The sequence below is a fragment of the Sciurus vulgaris genome (genome assembly GCF_902686455.1).
Source record: "Sciurus vulgaris genome assembly, chromosome: 3".
In the NCBI taxonomy this organism is placed as follows: Eukaryota; Metazoa; Chordata; class Mammalia; order Rodentia; family Sciuridae; genus Sciurus; species Sciurus vulgaris.
In genome coordinates this window covers 6,312,577-6,330,727 of record NC_136463.1, presented here as the reverse complement: position 1 = coordinate 6,330,727, position 18,151 = coordinate 6,312,577, and the positions used below count along the sequence as shown (strand labels likewise).

The following is an 18,151-nucleotide window of genomic DNA, read 5'->3' as shown; positions in this document are numbered from 1 at the left end:
TCTGGGGCCTAAACCCTAAATGACAGGGCCCATTCCTGCTTTCCCACCTGAAATGACAAATGCCAGTTCCTAGTCATTGTTAAGGGACCAAACCACCCCCAGGTACAGACTCTGGGGTACAGAGTCCCCAGCTGCCCTGAAGATAAGAGCCACAGTCTGACGCCTACCCCCACTCCAAGCACAGAGGCAGAGGCTGGAGAGGGAGGTTTTATTGTGTAAGGTGGCCGATTGTACAGAGCAAAGATTGTACTGACGAGGTGGGGCAAGGGGGACCCAGAGGCCTGCGCGGGGGGGCAGTGGAGTGGTGGCACCCCCCTCCTCCACACGGCAGGTGGGGCAGGTGGGGCTGAGAACTGACCCGCACCCCTGGGGCCTGCCCAACAGCAAGGCTGTATCCACTGACCCAGGGAATACAGCAGGGGACCCTCAATAACCCACTCCAAACCTCTAAAGCCCACAAGAGCCCCTGTGGTCTGCCAGCCCCCAGCCCTCTCAGCCGGCAGCCTGGTCACACTCCATTTTCCTGTGGGCCCAGCACAGATCAGGCCTGGAACAAGTGGTTTCAGGCTAGGAGGCCAGGAGGGCTCCCCTGGCCCTGCCCACATGCCTCAGGATAGTCCATGGCTCCTTGGGCAAACCCATCAGGGCATAGGGACCTGGCGGGCAGCACAAGAGGGTGTGGGCACTGAGGGGTCAGCACAGAAATGTGTCTTAAAGAGGGAGCCAGAACAGGGATAGGGCTCTGGCGGGGCCTGTATTCATGGAGGCAGGCGGCTCCTTGGAGACTAGTCTGCGGAAGAGGGGGTTAGAACTGGGCCCCATCCTCCCCGCCCCCGTCATTAGGAGCCTCTGGGACCTGCCACCCAGGAGGACCTGGCCACTCTGCTGGCCCTAGGCCGTGATAGTGGTCATTTAAAGCTCAGAACGGTGGGGCATGGGGAGCAACAGGGACCAGGGGCCCCGACTCCACTTCCCAGCGCGCCTCCATCCTCACACCCGCTGGATCTCAAACAGCTTCACATCGGTGTCGTACCAGATGGGTGGGTCCACATTCCTGCAGAGGGAGAAGCTAGGTGACCGCCAAGCCCAAACCAAACCACCCCCATGATGTCCCACCCTGGACAGGGAGTCCAACCCTCAACCAGGAAAGATCACCATGATTGACCGTCTTGACATTAGCCTCTCTATGGATGGGGGGACCCAGAGCTAAGGTCCCTGCTGAGCCCTGCTGAACAGGCTCTCTGGTGGACCCCAGACCCACCCAGGGTGGTAACTGCCTTGCCCCTGGCGGGCCCTACCTCAGGTAGATGACACCCCACATGTAGGTGCGGAACCACATGGCGGTGCCTGAGTTGGCCTGGTACTTGCGGATGAGGATGGGGTGGGGCACAGGAAGCAGTCCCACCAGGGTGCCATGCTGCAGGAACCTCAGGATCTCCGACTCATCCGTCAGGCCCCTAGAGGGAGAAGGGACCTCCAGCATGCTCATGTGATGAGGGCTCACCCTGGACCCCCGGGGCCCACAGTCCCTGTCACTCGCCCCAAACCTGGACTGGCTGCCCAGACTCTCACTTGTCAATGCAGATCTTCTCCACCTGGGGAACCAGGACCTGCAGCAGCCGCATGATGGTCTGCAACGGCAGCTTCGACTTCCAGGATAGGACCTGGGGGCGGGACAGGGCGCTGGGGCTGGGGACCCAAAGCCAGGGGTTCTCTCCCAGCAGGCAATGGCCCACACCCAGCAGGGCCCGTGAACAGGAACTCTTACTGATGGGAAGTACCACAGGCCGGTGGCTGTGTGTGCCTTTCAGGGGACTGTTTCCTTTAACCCTGGCAATGGCGGGATCCGGGGGGACATTTATTATCCCCACGGCACTGCCTTCAGTGGGAATCTGAATGGGAAGTGATCCAGGGAAGGAAATCAGAGGGTGATTTATTAAGACAGCACTGTGGAACCTGATCCTGCTGGGGACGCGGCAGACGGTGTGGACAGAGGAAGTTGAGCCAAGAGAGGCCACATACAAGGAAGGTCACCAGCTGGGGGACTGACCCCAAGCCAGGGCCCAGCTCCGAAGCCAGAGGCATGTTTGGACACATTTCCATCTGCGTCAGTACTGAACTATTCCTAGAGTCAGGGGACCCCTGACCCAGCCCCCACAGGGCCACCTGCCCACACCCCATCCCCTGCTGCTCCAGTGTAAGGCCCCTCACCCAATCTGATGTGGGGCTCCACTGGCCATTGGTTGATGGGCTGGACAGTCGCCGCTGCTCCCTCCATGCCTGGCTGGGCTCCTGGTCCCCAGAAGAAATGGAAGTGAGGGGGAAGGGAGCCGAACAGGGCATGGGACAGGGCAATAAGGTCTCTCCCCTGGACCCTGTGGGGACTTGCTTTCAATGGAGGGGTAGGCCCAGCCCAGCACCCTTTGCCCTGGGCTCCAGGCCCAGCCCAGCCTGGTGACAGGTTTAGGACCAGGGGCTGATGGGGCAGACGTATAAAGGCCAGCCTCAGATAAGGCTGATGGATGAGGCCAGCCTCAGATAAGGCTGAAGGATGAGAAGGCTGACAGCCAGGGCTTTATTGTGACCAGTACACAAGGGAGGGGTCTGTGAGGCCCCCAGTCAGCAGTGCCAACCCTGATGCCCTGGGCATGGGCACCTGCTGCAGGTGACCTCAGAGTGCCTGGGCCCAGCCCATGCCATAGAGGCCAGGGAGGAAGGCAACACCCAGCCTCACCTGCCTCCCATGTCCCCATTATCCCCTTACACACCCCCTTGGCTGGGCTGCCTTCTGCAAAGCTCTGATGGGGCTCAGGCTCCAGGGACCTCAAGGTGCCGTCCTCTGACACCTGGGACTTCTCTGTCAACTTGTCTATGCCTGGGTGGGGCACAAGGGGACACAGGAAGGAGTGAGGGCCCCTGCCACAATGCTCCTCTGGCCTGGCCCAGGAGGTTCCTTGTCCTCTACTTGCTGCAGAGGCACTGTGTCTGATCTCCCTTGGTCTCAGCCTGTGTCCACCCATCCCAGAGCCCACTCTCAGCCCAGAAGCCCCGCACCCACCAGGCTACCCTCCCTGGGTCAACCCAGTGCCTGCACCTTCACTGCGGTTGTGCATCCCCACCCCGCAGATTCCCAGCAGATTCCCATTGCCAGAGATCGTGCCCATCCCCCAACCATGCCAATAGCCACACCCCCTCCCGCCTGCCAGTGCTGGACCTGGGGTGGCCACCAGGCTGGTCTTGAGGGTGCCCGGCTCTGCAGGGGCAGCAGGGCGGGAACCCTCCATGGAGGCACCCTCCTGGGAGCCAGTGCGGGACAAGGGCTCAGGTGTCCGCCGCCGCCGCTGCAGGGCCTTGTGGATGGCAGGCGGGTCGGTGGGCAGGTTGGCGAGCTGGTGGAAGACGCTGCGCTTGCGGATGATGGCATAGACCAGGTTGGAGTTGCCTGCGGGAAGCAGCTCACCTTGCCTCAGGGAAGCCGGTTGCCCTCCCCAACCCAATCTGTCTGCCCCCTGGGCAGGGGAGTTAGCAGGACAAGAGGGTGTCCCCCCAGCAGCAGGAGGCGGTACAGGGAGCCCAGGCAAGGGGGCCAGGAGGGGCTGGCACAGCTGTGTGGCCAGATGTTCCACCATGGGAAAACAGCTTCCAGCCTGAGCTCCCCACACCCCTCTTCTGGTTCCTCAAGACCCGCTCATGAGCCAGCACTAAGGGGAGATACAGGTACCTGCAAAGTGGGGTGAATCCAGCTGTCCACACCAAGACAGCCATTAAATATTCTGACTTGCTACCTGAAACCAGGGAGCCCAGGAGGATGTGTACCCCCACCCTCACCTCTGAGTTACCAAGTGGCTTGCGGGGGAGGAAAGATGCCCCTGCTCGCCAGCCCTGCCTCCCACCACACTGCTCTGTTTTGAGCTCGGCATCCACCCCAGGGCCTTTATAAATGTTATCTTCTCCCCCGTAATGCTTTTCTGCTCCTCTGACTCCCAGTCGTCCTTCATAGATCAGCGCAAATTTTACTTATTTTGGAAATAGTAAGAATCATTGCTAATATTTGAATGGTCGGACGCTGTGCCAAGAGCTTTCTGTGGGAGCTTTCTGTGCCAACACCCTCTGCGACAGGGACTTTAGCATATGGTTATGACCATCTTACAGAGACGGACACCAAGGCCTTGAGAAGTTAAGTATCATGTCCATAGTCACCGAGCTAGTGAGAGGCAAGGTCTGAATTTACACCTGGCAGCTGGGCATCCGTGACACTGGGCAAGGTGGCTGCCATGGCAGCCATCAGGTCTTGCCACTCTGAGTCTTCCCGCTCTTGTTTGACCAGGGTGGAGGCGTGATATGTTTAAAGCCTCCCTCTGTGCCATGTGAGCCACATGGGCAGGAAGTACATTTTTTTTTTTTTTTTTTTTTTGGTACCAGGGATTGAACCCAGGGTCACCTAACCACTGAGCCACATCCTCAGCCATTTATTTATTTATTTATTTAGAGACAGGGTCTCACTGAGTTGCTTAGGGCCTCACTAAGTTGCTGAGGCTGTCTTTGAACTCACAATCCTCCTGCCTCGGCCTCCCAAGCCACTGGGATTACAGGTGTGCACCATCATGCCCAGCAGGAAGCACACCTTTATTCCCCACTGTATCCTCCTTCCTCAGACAGGAAGGTACCCTCACCCACTGGTCATCCTCATCCCTGCCCCAGATGTCAGGCCAGGGGATTGGGCCAGAGCCTCACCATCAAACTGATACTGGATGATGTTGTTGAAGACCTCTAGAAGGAAGAAGACCAGGTGGTGGTTCTGGGCAGCCGAAAAGAGGAACCAGGTGGTGGAGAAGGCCTCCAGCAGGTGCAGCAGCTTATTGGCGGTCACCATGGACAGGCTCTTGAGGTAGGGCGACACTGCAAGGGAGGGCCAGCTCACTCCTGGGCCACCACCAGCCACCTTGGACATCCCAGTCCTGGGTGGAAGCACATGCTCCTACTCTCAATCCATCCTGCCCTCTGCCTGTGAAGTTCCCTGAAAAATCAGGAAGATCAAACCCCTAGAGGTCAAGTTCACTCTGGCCGTACCTCCTGCAGGCAGGACACAGACAAGACTGTCCCCATTGTACAGATGAGGAAACTGAGGTTCAGGGAAGATTACAAACTTATTCTGAGTTCCCCAATAATACAATGATAGGACAGGAAGGGATATAAACTCAGGGCTTTTGAGTCTTTCTAGAATGTCAGGCTGCTGTATCATTAATATGTATCTTTCAGTACAGCTTTGTGAGGGGGAATCAAAGATAAAGCCCTGCACGTAGTTTGATCATGCGCACAACTTGATCTGTGTGCCTCCTGTCCCTCGTCTTTCTCCTGCCTAGGCTGAGGGCTCAGAGGGCAGGGATGGGGACTGTCTTGTTCACATACACGTTCTCAGAACTGGCCACACTTACCTGGTACCCAGGTAAGATTTGTGAGATGGAGCCAATACACGAACGAGTTAAGTGAAGGCAGTCCTGGCCCCAGAGCCCACAGCCCAGCCAAAGGCCTCCCTGGCTCCTGGTCCACCCACCCACCCGAAGAGCCAAACCAGACCATGGACAAGTCAGCCACCACCAGCCACCACCAGCCTCTCCCAAAGACATCCACCCCGAAATCCTTCTGTGCCAGCCCACAGCCACCCGCCTGGATGGGTCCCAGTCAGCCTGAGGCCTCCCCACCTCCTTTCCCGGACGGCTCACTCTTGTCTTGCAGGTGGGCAGGGTAAAGGCAGAGAAGAGGTGGCTTTGACATCCCTCACTATGACCCCAAATCTGCCCTGTCCAATGCAGCAGCCACGAGCCCCATGTGGACATTAAGTGCTTGAAATACAACTAGTCCTGCGATGTGCCATAAGGGTGAACCACGAGATTTTGGAGACTGGGTGTAACACTGAGAATGTTGATCTCAGTAATCGTTTTTGTACTGGTCACGTGTTGAGCTGATGGTATTCTGGCTATGGTGGGTTGGGGTAAATACATCACAAATCTGCCACCCATGCCTTTTTTGTTTTTTAATATAGTCCTAGAACTTTTAACAGTACACACGTGGCTTGCACAATTTCTATGGGCTGGAGTAGGTTGGAGCAGGCACGGCCTATGGGCCTGGCGCCACCTGGCGGTGAGCCTGCAGAAGGCGGGGCCGGGCCCTCACCGTTCACCACGATGGTGAGGAGGCAGTCGAAGAGGGGCTGCAACCTCTGGTGGCCGCTGGTGATGATCTTGTGGAACACCTGTGCAGAGACGGAGAGGGGCCTCGTGGTGTGCCCGCTGCCTCCAGACTTGCCACGAGGACGTCACTCCCACGCGCCTAGCCCTCACCACAATGAGCAGGTCCGCGTGGGTGCCAGTGAAGACAGGGATGTCCATGGGCACACGCACTGAGTAGGGCTTGTTCAGCCGCACCCCGAAGTTCCGCTCCCCACTCAGGAGCAGCAGGATGAAGACGCCAATGTGCATCAGGCCCACCCGAGCTGCAGCACGCGGCACAGAGGTCACACAGGGTGGTGGTGGGGAGCCCAGGACAGGGACGCATCTTGGGGGGTGGAGGGAGCCCCTCCTGGGAGGTCAGGGTGCCAGACCTGAGCTCCTGGGAGGCAGGACAGACTGGCTGGACCCCACCCATCTGCAGGAAGCCCCCGGCACCTCATGTCCCCCCGTCTTACACTGATCTGCTCGGGCATCATTGAGGAAGTAGAGGATGGGAACCAGGATGTCCAGCACGTCGCTGCTCTTCAGCACAAAGAAGAGAAATTTCTGGAGTGAGGGAGGGGACAGGCAGGCCGGGTCAGCGGAAGGGGAAGCTCTACCCCATCCTCTCCCCCAGGCTGGGGAGACCCCAACGCTGTCTCTGGCCTTGGGCTAAATGGACACAGCTTGGACCCGTCAGCCCTTCCATCTCTGCTGCCCGTCGGGCAGGCCCTAGAGGCTGCCCACCTTGTTGAAGTCACAGAGCTTCCAGAAGAGAACCAGAAGCTCCTGGTGGAACTGGATCTTCTTCGTGGAGTTGGGCAGGTAGGTCTGGAGCAGGGGGTTGGACAGCAGCCGCGCTATGCCCTTGAGGATGAACTGAAAGTCCTGCAGGGGAGGGAGGGCAGGGGTCTCTGGAGGCTGGCTCCTCCTTGCTTTGGCTTCCTGTCTGGGCCCCTCACAAACGCTTCCTCACTCTCCTGCAGCCCAATCCGACGCCCAGAGCTGGAGGGACCCAGATTCTGACATTATCAATAGAGTCTAGGGGTGGACCCCTCAGGAAGCTGAGCCCTTCGCCCCTCCAGCAGAACCACAGGCTCCCCTGTCCCGGGCTACCTGCTCCCTGAACAAGACTGCTGCTCCTGGTGACCCCACATGCACCCCCTGAACCAGGTCCCTGCCCACCTGGACCTTGTTTTCGTTTTTGTGCTGCTAGGGATTCAACCCAGGGCGTTGCCACTGAGCGTCATTCAGTTTTTATTACTTTGATACAGGGTCTTGAGAGTTGCCAAGGCCAGCCTTGAACTTATGATCCTCCACTGGGACTTGTTGACAGGTGCCATCTTTCCACACTATCCCCCCCAAACACTCCTTCCCATCACTCCATCACACATGAGGAGCATTTGGATTCTCAGAGCACCCACCAAGAGCTGGGCTGTCTCTGCTTTAACAAGTGGAGACAGCTCTGGGTCCCATCCAAAGCTCTGGGAGCTCCAGCACCTCCCCAGGGACACATGAACTCTGGTCTGCCTGGCCTTTAATTTCACTGTTCACTATCATCTGCCCCACCTCTGAAATGACCTCACAGCCACCTCCTCCTGGAAGCCTTCCAGGTTACTCCGACCCAGTTGAGGTCACTGGTTCTTCCTACAACTGGAAACCCCCAAAGTCCTGTCATCACTATTTAACCTGGAGTGGCCCACGTTTGCAGAGACCATGGTTCCTCTGCACAGGGACCAGTACTCTCTCCACCGTCAACAAAGCTGCAGCGATTGTGGGAGATGGGCTGTAAGAACCCAAGGGCGGAACATGACTCACCTCCTCCCGATGGATGCGGGACAGGTAGTTCACAAACAGGTTCTCAGGCCCTGGAGGCTGTCAAGAGTAGAAGCCCACGGTGAGCAGGTACCCTCGCCCTGGCCCCTACCCCAGCCTGGGTGGCAGCAGCAATGTCCCTTCTCAGGCACACCTCAAGGTGCCTCCTGCGTGTCTCTTGCCCGGGGCCTGTGCTGGAGGGGATGCCCACCACCCACATCCCCAGAGGGCAGCAACCCTCTCCCCTGCCAGCCTTACGTCAGCATCGTCCATGGCAGTGCCTGTGGTGGTGCCATCCACAGTGGGGCTGGCGCTGGCGGCGCTGTCATGGTCCAAGGTGACGATGAGCACCTGGGCAGCCTCCTCCACCAGGGGCTCCCGGTAGTCAGAGAAGAGCAGGTGGTTGTAGGGGATCCCGTAGCCCACGGGGTCATAGGCACACACGGTGTTGAGCAGGGAGGTGAAGAGGGGCAGTGCGTGTCTGCAGGGGGAGGCCAGGGCTGCAGACTGCCCCTCACTCAGGCCAGCACCCCAGCCGCCCCTCAGGGCCACCTCCTCGTTCAGCGTCAGGCTCTGCGCTGGGAGTCAGGGAGCAGAGCTTGTCCCTCTGAGTGGGAAAGACCCTCCCCAGCCAGGCCACCTCCAGCTCTGACCTGGCCAGGCTGGGCTGAGGACAGAGGGATCTGCCTGCGGGAGCCTGGGGGCCAGTGGTGAGGGGCTCTCTGTAGGGAGGCATGTTCACACCCCAGCTTCTCTGTGGGCAGATGCCCTCCATCAGGCTCCAGAGAAAGTTCCGGAGGCCCAGGAAGAAGGTGGGCTTCCCCTTGGGGAGCAGAGCCCCAGCCCGAACGCCTGGCTCCAGGCCACAGAATGACTTGCATCGGATTCGTTTGATGTCAGGGTTCAAGCTCCTCATCTTACAGGTGAGGAAACTGAGACCCAGGGAGGTTAAGTGAGTGACAAAGGGTGGCAGTTTGCCTGATAAGGCCACATGTGTGTGAGAAAGAAAGAAAACCTGACCAGCCTTTGACTGTGGCTGGTAGAGGGAGTCAGGCGGGCACCTTCCTCTTCTGGGAGTGGGGGGAGGTTGGGCAGGAGGCCAGCAAAACCCGAAGGAGGAGGTGTGCCCTGCCATGTAGGATCAGAGTCTGGAAGCAAGAGGGTCAGTCTCCAGCTTTTGGCCACCAACCCCTGTGTTGCCAGGGCAGCCTGGGCACAGCTGGATGTGCCCAGCTGGAGCATGTCCACCTGCACCAAATAACCCACCACGTGGCTGTGGAACACCAACACATACCCACAAGTGCCCCCATGTGGGCTAGGCTTCCTCACCCATCGGGGGATGTCACCCTCCAAGTCCCCACCCACTGTCCCCACAGCGCGACCACAAGCCAATGCAGTGTGGCTGGTCTGAACTGAGAGGTGCTGGAAGTATAAACCACACACTAGACTTTGAAAAAGTATTATTAAAAAGTGAATGTAAAACACCCCAATTTTGTCCATTAATTGCATGTTAAATGTTTAATATTTTTAACAGACTAAAATAAAGACATCTATTAGTAAAATTAATTTGACCTGTTTCTTTTTCACTTTTTCAATCTTATAACCACACATGTGATTCACATCCTACTGTACAGTGTGGCTCTACATAGAGGATCTGGATGCCTGGCCAGCCAGGGACCCCAAGTTCCTAGCCCAGTCACTCGGAGAGTTGGTCAACATTGGAATGAAGTGTGGTTAAGTGACAGCTCTTCACCACCAGGGGGCAGCAGCTCCCCCTCAAATAAGACCTCAGGGCTGGAGCTGGTCTCAGCTCAGGGGTGCCTGGAACAAGCAAGACACTGGAAAGAAAAGCCAGGGGTCCCTCACCTGTTCTCCGTGGAACAAAAGAACTGAACCCATGGGTTGGTACTGCCACTTTCTGGAGCTGGGGGCAGGTACATGGCCTCAGAGAAGCAAGTCAGCAGCAGTTTCAGCAGCTCCATCCTGGGGGATGGTAGATGGGAACAGGATCCCTTAGCAGCCCCATCACCTCTAGAAACTGCTGCCCGCCCTGGTCAGAACCCCTGCTCAAGCCATAAAAACAAATGACCCCTGTTCATTCCTTTAATGCCATGGCTGGATCACAAGCGGGGGGTGTCCTTGGAAGACCCCATGGTCTCTGAGTTGTGCGGGAGCCTGCTCTGGCTCCAGCTATGCCAAGGGCTCCTGGCCTGAGCCAAGCTCACCGGTTCATGTCGTGGGTGTAGTTAGGCTGGGGGGAGTGGGCAAAGCCCACACCCGCCTCCCAGATGTATTCACAGCTGTCCAGGGAGTGGACATCCTCTGCCGAGTCCTGGGGACAGGGACAGAAAGGGAACGGGTGGGAGTCAGGAGGTGACTGGAAGTGTGTGGCAGAACCCATCTCACCCATGCTTCCTGCAGTTCCGGGACAGCAACCCTTAAATCCTCCTAAAGACTCCCTCGAAATGTCCCAGGCCCCATGTACAGGGAGAAATGAATGTTCTTAGATGGCTTAAGAATCACTTTTTAAAAAACTTATGTTTTTACTTGCTCAGTACAGTCTGAGACAGGAAGAAGAGGGAGGGAGTGGCAGGGGAAGGTGCCCCCAGGGGTGGGGGGCAGGGAACACTCTGGATCAAGTCCCTGGACCACAGGAAATGAGAAGGCCAGGCCTGCTGGGTGCCTGCTCCCCCACCTACCTCGTGCACACTAAAACAATGGATGCCTATGCTCAGCCGCCCAGAGCAGTGGGCAGGGCCAGGCACCAGCTGGCTCCTCTCCAGCTGTACCCGCCACCCCCAGCCCGGGACGTGAGTGCCAGGCGGTTCAGCTCTCCTGTTGACTGCATCCTACCCAAAGGGACTTCACCTGCCCTGCCCCAACCCAGGACCGGAGCCCACCCTAGGGAGGTGGGGTGGGGTCTCACCACTGTGCTCCGGCGGTGGCTGTGCACCGTGAAGTCTGGGCAGAACAGCAGGTCGGCGATGGCTAGGAGCAGGGACTCGGCCAGGGGACGGGCATTCTCATCTTCCTCCTCACCCTGCTGGGAGGCAGGCTGCCTCAGTAGTGGCTGACCAAGGAGAGGTGGACGCAGGGCTTGGGGTTGGGGGCAGGGGCTGGGTCCAGGCAGGCACCCACAGGCAGAGGGGTAAAGGAAGAGGCAGTAAGTCTGCTCATGCCAAACCTCCCACGGCAGAAGGGGGCAGAGCAGGGAGAGGGGCCGAGAACAGAGAAGAGACCTCCCCACTGATGGGTGCCAGGCGGGCTCCCAACCTTAAAGGCTCGGCCCTGCTGGGAATCAGTAGGTCTCACCCTCAGCCCTCTGCCCTCGGCTGGAGACAAGCCCAGGGCGGATGGTGTGGGGGCAGAAGGCAGCATGGCCGCTCTGCCCTCTGAAGGCCCAGCTCCCTGCTCCTGTCCTACACAGCCATGCTGCTCTCCACTTCCCTCCTCAGCCTTCACCTTCTAGGTTATAGGGGCAGAGACACCCAAGGGAGAGGAACCCACGGCCCAAGGAGGCATCACTGACCCCTGGCAGCGATCCCCACTCCCGCCCCTGTACTTCCAAATGCCAGAAGAGGTTTGGAGGAATGTGCCCTGTCACCTCCCACCCACCCTGGCCAGGCCCACAGACCCCTCCTCGCCCTGCCCCAGGCACTGTGGACCAGAAGAAGCCCCTCCAGTCAGGGTCCTCAAAGATGTAGGGCAGCACGCGGGTCAGCAGCCGGCTGCAGTTGAGGACGACCTGCTTCTCCTTCTCTGAGTGGCAGCCACTCTCGGCTCCCTGCACCAGCTTCTCCACAGCCTGTGGGGCGCAGCAGAGGGAACATGGGGTGTGGGGCGACACCCTGGCTGCAGAGGGTCAAAGGCCCCACCTGGCAGGGCCATCTCTGCTGATGGGGTCACCAGCCCAGGGGGACCTGGGTGTGGAGAAGAGCAGCCCAGAGCAACAGGGAAGCAGAGCCCAGGCCACAACTTGATGGCCAAGACCCTGTAAGTGACAACACCTGTCTCGGCCTCAGTCTCCTCACTTGTAAAGTGGTGACATTACTAGTGCCACCTCACAGCTGAGCTGAGTGAGCTGACTTGTGCAATGTGCTCAGCAAGTCCTGGCAGAGCCCTCACAAATGGTAGCTGCCATGATCACTTTCCCCAAGTGGAGGGTCATGGGGCAGGGGGACCTGGGTGAGGCCCTAGGAGCACCTGGACCTGGGGGTGGGACGCCCTGGGTGCCTGCCATCACAGTCACCCTGAGGAGGGTGGGAGCAGCGGCACAGGGCCGGGCAGCCCTTACCTTGTAGCACAGGGTGGCCAGGTTGGAGGGAGATTCTTCCCGTACAGCCCGGATCTCTGCTGCCGGCACCAATGCAAAGACGTCCTGCACTGAGGTGGCTGTGTCTGCCCAGAACTGGTCCCAAAAGGCATCGTCGGTGGCTTCCACAGGCTGTGGGGGACCCAGTGTCCAGGCTGATACAACCTCTCACCAATGGGGCCACAGTTTGCCCGAAACAAGGCCAGGAGAGATCCCATGAGCAAAGCCACAGCCCCCCTAGTCCACTCCAGCTGTTACCCAGGAGCCTCCTCAAATGGGTGAGGGACATGGATCAGTTACCACAAGCCCTGGCCAGCACAGGCAGGCTTGGAAGTGTGCACAGTAAGGGGTCAACTGGTCACTGAGTCCAGCAGTCAAAGCCCAACCAGACTCTGAATGCCTGTGCGTCCCTGCTTATGTCCCCATCTTCCTCTGGCAGGGAATGCTGTCCTGTCCAGCTGGACACAATCCCCAGTCACACCGCTAGGTCCCAGGCCCATGGAAACATGGTAGTGGGGACATGTGCTCCATTTCCTCTCCCCCTCAGCCTCCACTCTCAGCATGCCCCCAGGTGCCCAGTCTGGTGACTGATGACCTCACGCATGCTCCCCGCAGTTCAGCTTTCTCACCAGAGCTCCTGCCTCCAAATCTACCTCCTTCGATCCTGTCTCTACGCTGTCCCCAACGCATGTGCTAGAGCACAGGCCAAAGTCACTGCTCCCTCACAGAGACCTACAGGGCTCCCTGCTGCTTGCTGGACCAAGTCTAAAACCTTGGCCCAAAGTCAGCCAAGACCTTCCTTAAACATGCTTGCACACACTTATGCATGCAAACAGGTTTATGCACACATGGGCACACACGGGCACACACGCACACATGTGCACACACACACACTTGCACCTGTGTCCACTGCCTAGGACGTGACCCCGATAGCTCTTCTCTTTTCCTTCACCCAAGCTATCCCCTTTCCCTCGCAGGCTTTCCCCATTTCACTACTGCTCCAGAGTCCTGTGGGCCCTACAGGAGCAACACGCCTTAGACTCGTGTGCTTCTTAAATCAGGCAGTCAGTCACGCAGGCAACCAAGGCAACGAATTTAAATAATGAATTTCACTTTTAGAAATCTCCCCCATGGACATAATTGGAGATGTGATGTATGAAGATATTTATTGTTAATAAGTCATTGTTGGTAACAGTAGAAAGTTGGAATTAAAAAGCCATCCTTTGGTGACTACCTTGAAAGCTAAGGCACATCCATAGAGTGGAATATTATGCAGCCATCAGAAACACATTTTCGAAGATATTAACTCATGGGAAATACAGCACAATGTTTTATAAAAAAAAAAAGACAAGTTATAAAACTATAAGATTATCATAATTTTAAGTTTAATTGCATATTAATAAAATACCAGGGGCTGGGGTTGTGGCTTAGTGGTAGAGCACTTGCCTAGCACATGTGAGGCACTGGGTTCGATCCTCAGCACCACATAAAAACAATTAAATAAAATAAAGGTATTGTGTCTATAACTAAAAATATCTTTTATAAAAATAAAATAAAAGACTAGAATATGATATAGCAGGATGTTAGCTAAGGCAACAATCTCTTGGGAGGTCTATATTTTTTGGTTGAGCATGTATTTTTTTCCCTTTTGCATGCTCATCTGTTTAGGAGCCTGAACTCTCTCTTTTTTTGGGCTCCTTTGAAGTCCAAAAACGTCACCTCTTCCGAGATGCCTTCCCTGGTTGTTCCAATCAACACAGCCTTTTCCCCTCTCTGAAACCCCAGGGATCATAAAAACTGATGGCCCAGCTATCTGTACTCTTATACATAATATACACACACACACATATACATATATATACACATAATGAATATACATAAATATACATACATGCATATTTATATAAATATAGTTTAAATTAAAAAATAATTCTGTCCTCTGGAGCTTCTTCTTCAAGTGTCCCAGAGCCCTGAACTTACGGACTTGCTCCCACCCACAAACCTCCAGCCCCTCCCCCTGTTCTTCAGTCCCAGTTCGGGTCCAGGCACACTTGCCTTACTCCCCAGTCCGACTTCTCTGACCTCGCAGTTGAGGTGTATGGCCAGTATTCAGACAGCATTTTCTCAGCTGAAGTTGAAATCAGTCCTGGCGACCCCTTCAGCAGGTCTAAGTGCCAGGGAAGCTACCCAAACTCAGTTGGGGTCGCAGCCTCACCAAGGTCCAGACAGACCCTACCCACTGCCTGAACAAAGACCCCCACCACACCCCACCCCAGGGGACCTTATACGGTAACTGTGGCTGTGGCCCTCAGGACAGGCCTGGCATGACTGCGGCTCAGTCCCAGAACTGGTAGAGCGAGTTAGCCATGGGCAGAACAAAGGACCGAGGAGGGGCCTGGAGCCAGGGTTCACTGGTCCTCAGGCCCTCAGCCCCAGTGGCTTTCAGACATGCAACTGGGGTATAGGGAGAGTCCTGTCCAGATGGCCGGGGGCCAAACCTGCAGCTCCCCTGCTCTGGGAGCACCTCTGGGAAGCTGCCACCTCTGACACTTTGCCCACCTCCCAGGTAGCCACCACCCCCTTAAAGGGGAACAGTCCAGTTGAGCACCAAGCAGATATGACCGCTGACCTAACTCATCGGGCAAGCATCACCTGAGGACTGAATTCAAAACGCAGACAGAGACTTAGCATGCAACCGGGGAAACCCAGGGCAGCCCCTTCTGGATGCAGAGGAAAGATCCCTTCCAAAACAGGTTTCTGCCTCCCCACTTCCTCAGCTTGGACCTCCTCTCCTGGTCCCACTGCAGTTAGAACGCTGGTATTTGGTGACCATTCCTGACCATACCAGGCTAGGCCAATATTACAGTATTAACCAGGGTCACTGGGGCCCTTTAGGCTCCTGAGAGGAGTGACATGACTCAGCTCCCACCCCAATGACCCCAGCTAACCTCCACCCAACTTAAGGAAGCTTTCTTTGGAAAAAGTATTTTTGCTCTGGTCCCTGATGCTAAGGGCACAGGGATTGAACTTCCCTTCTCAGAAACCAGGTATTCCTAATCTGGCCTTTGCTAGGCCCCTGCTCAGGTCTGACACCCACTCAGGCCTAGAGGACCAACTGTAGCTTTTGACAATCTCTTGCTCGGGGCAGAAACTAATGGAAAATAGTGCTCCAGCCTGCTAAGTAGGACCTGTCCTGGAGACGGTGTCACCACAGCATTCACATGTATATTGTGTGCACACATGTGAACACACATCCTTCAGGTCTCATCTGGACTGCAGCAGAGAATCCCCAAACATGCAGGATCTTGGAAGGAGTCTCAAGTACACAGATGCCCCCCTCCAGGGGCCTACCCACTCTAGGAAAGCGTCAAGAAACAAAGCCAAAACTGCTGGCCCTCAGGTCTAAGGACAGGCCTGGCCCAGGGCTGGCTGATGGGGCAGGAAGAAAACAGGATGCAGGGCAGGAAGGCAGAGAAGGCCAAGCAGCAGCAAGCTCAGGCCCAGGCCACAGGAAAGGGTGCTGGGTCCACTTGACTGCTGCCCAAAGCTCAGCTTCTGAGAGCCTGAAATCAGAGATCATCCTGTGGACAACTGAATCTGCCAAGGACACTGAGTGGTAAATCCATGATGACTATCTGGGATCTGATCCTCACACCCAGGCTGTCCCAACCAGATAACTATGCAGGGTCCAAGACTTTAGCCTCTGAGGTCTCTTCCTCCAGAGAGCCAGACCCTCTCCCACCTGCAGAACCCCAGTGCAGCCCAGAAGGAGGCCTCGATTGGTCTCCAGTCTACTCCAGGTCCTAGTCCAAACCCTCACTGTCCTCCTCTGGGAAACAGAATAGTACCATCTCATAGGGCTTCAGCCAGGGAAAGATAGAGGAACACTCTTTGGAGGAAGAGACCTGAACAGGTAGGAATCCAGACTACTACATATCCTTTGGGACCCTGTTGGCCTGGCAAAGGACCAACTGCTGAGCCACATTCATAAAGTGAGATGTCTCCTCCCCAGGAGGGTAAACACAGGAACCACCACCTCTCAACCCCACAATGAGATGCAGGCCCACGTGTAGCCTTCTTTGCCACCCACAGGCCTAATGCCCCATCTCAAAGCTTCAGAACCAGCCAGGAACCAGGAGGATGGAGAGAAGCAGGTCTGGTTTCTGTCAAAAGCCTCTCAGCTGGGGCTAGACTCGCCATGGGTCCTGGGCATTTGCTGAGCACCTGACCTTTCCAGCACAGGGATGAGAATGGGAGAGCACAAGTTCAGCCTCTAGGGCTGTGTCTGACTGGCGATGAGTATATGACTTCCTCCATCCCACTGTAATTGCCAAGAGCAAGAGAGAACCAGGAGAATAGCAGCGTGGGGGTGCCTCCCCCATGGCAGTAAGTCCAGAGCCCTTGCAAGTGAGGGAACTGGGAGACAGGATTGAGCATCTCCTTGGTCAGAGTAGCCTGATTCAAGGGACAAGGAGAGAAGTGGTGGGTAGGGCAGCAGCCTTGCTGGAGTCAGGTGGTTTGTGCTAGGGACAAGGAGGTGGTCCACTGTGCCACTTGTGGACTCAGTGGAAGAGTGTGTAAACATTGACTAGGCTGAAAGGTACCCTCAACTCCCTCCACAGCAGACCAAGGGCAATCCTGTCCCCATCCCCAAAACAGAGAACAGAGGATTGCGGCAACATCCATCCACTCCACAGGGCCTGAAGGAGGAGCCCCTAGAGTGGTCCACAGCAGAAAACTGGGGCTCTGTAGGCTTGGGGACAGGTCCCCTTGCCAGGCTGCTGCGCTGCCCGCCACTCTTAGCGTGTTCCCAGGAAGACCTGGGCCTTCCCTGGCCGCAGGCATCGACCGGGCCCAGGGAGGCCGCTGCTGCCGCGCACCAGCTGTTTTCCCGACCCAGGAGGGCGCCGGCCCGGCTTTGTTTGCATTGAGTCAGCCGGGGTTGTGCGTCCGGGACCCGTGGGCACCGAGGGGCAGGGAGGGAAGCTGAGCGGCGGATGGGTGAGTGGGAGTGGGGAATAGGCGGAGATGCGAGGCTGAGGGCGCAGGGGGGCGGGCGAGGGGGGCAAACAGCAGCATCTCGGGCTCGGGGAGAGGCACACGTCAGCCTAAGGTGGCATCAGCGGCTGCGGGGAGAGAGGTGTTCCCGGGAGAGGAGACTGAGGTGGGGGGCTAGGGCCAGGGGATGGAGCCTGAGGTACAGGCCAAGGGGTCCCGCTCCGACGCTGCCCTCTGCGTCACCCGCTGGACCAGCCCGTCGCCCCATCTCCCGGGGAACCAAGTTCACGCAGCCCCCGGCCCTGCCCAGCCCCCAGCCCAGCAGGTGGATGGGGAGGCTGGGGCCCCGGGGCGCACCTGCGTCTTGGTGGTAAGCTGGATCACCGCCTTCCGGAAGTTCAGCTTGGAGTCTGCGGATCCCATGTCGCTGGAGCCCGCTCCGGCCCGACCCCCGTTCCGACTCTAGCCCGGGCTCCGGCTCTGGCTCCGGCTCCGGCTCCGGCTCCAGCTCCGCCGCCCTGCTGCTCTCGGAGGAGCGGAGCCGCGCACCCCGCCCGCCGCCCGGCGTCGGCCCCGCCCATCGTGGCTCCGCCCTGCAACCCCGCCCTCCCTTGGCTCCGCCCCTCGCACCTGCCACTGGATCTACCCGCAGCGTCCAGGGTCCGCCAGCTCCAACCCGGCTCCAACCTGGTGGTGCCTCCGCGCCTTTCCTTCTGCGTCGGAGCGTTGTGCCGCTCACGGCTACTCGGTTCCCGGGACCTGAATCCCTCCCAGCGTTTCGTCCCCCGCCTCCGCCCCCAACCTCACTCTCACTCTC

The 18,151-nt window shown here is 57.5% G+C and overlaps 1 protein-coding gene across 6 annotated transcripts; it reads right to left on the bottom strand.

The window, feature by feature from the left end:
• Positions 1-194: 194 nt before the first annotated feature.
• On the bottom strand, positions 195-17,899 carry HID1 (HID1 domain containing). Of its 6 annotated transcripts, none has more exons than XM_079133460.1 (19): positions 17,692-17,899; positions 12,319-12,468; positions 11,659-11,829; positions 10,951-11,067; positions 10,250-10,356; positions 9,891-10,007; positions 8,283-8,505; positions 8,028-8,084; positions 6,957-7,097; positions 6,686-6,776; positions 6,342-6,493; positions 6,136-6,253; positions 4,735-4,899; positions 3,215-3,442; positions 2,769-2,875; positions 2,212-2,292; positions 1,573-1,664; positions 1,299-1,457; positions 195-1,054 (listed from the first exon to the last, which is right to left on the bottom strand). In XM_079133460.1, the coding sequence occupies exons 1-19, from the start codon at positions 17,755-17,757 to the stop codon at positions 991-993; spliced, it is 2,406 nt and encodes an 801-aa protein (XP_078989586.1). In that variant the 5' UTR covers positions 17,758-17,899; the 3' UTR covers positions 195-990. The 6 variants fall into 6 exon arrangements, with proteins under 6 accessions (XP_078989586.1, XP_078989589.1, XP_078989588.1 ...); XM_079133463.1 differs by having other exon boundaries at positions 6,175-6,253; XM_079133462.1 differs by having other exon boundaries at positions 6,686-6,752.
• Between the last annotated feature and the right edge of the window lie 252 nt (positions 17,900-18,151).

What these genes read in the sequence shown, in the direction of transcription:
- HID1 (XM_079133460.1), bottom strand. Translation starts at nt 17,757, where the DNA reads ATGGGATCCGCAGACTCCAAGCTGAACTTCCGGAAGGCGGTGATCCAG. An exon ending in TTTTGTTCCACGGAGAACAG is followed by an intron (nt 8,506 to 9,890) that starts GTGAGGGACCCC and finishes CTCCCCCTGCAG; the next exon opens with ACACGCACTGCCCCTCTTCA. An exon ending in AGCTCTGTGACTTCAACAAG is followed by an intron (nt 6,777 to 6,956) that starts GTGGGCAGCCTC and finishes CCCTCACTCCAG; the next exon opens with AAATTTCTCTTCTTTGTGCT.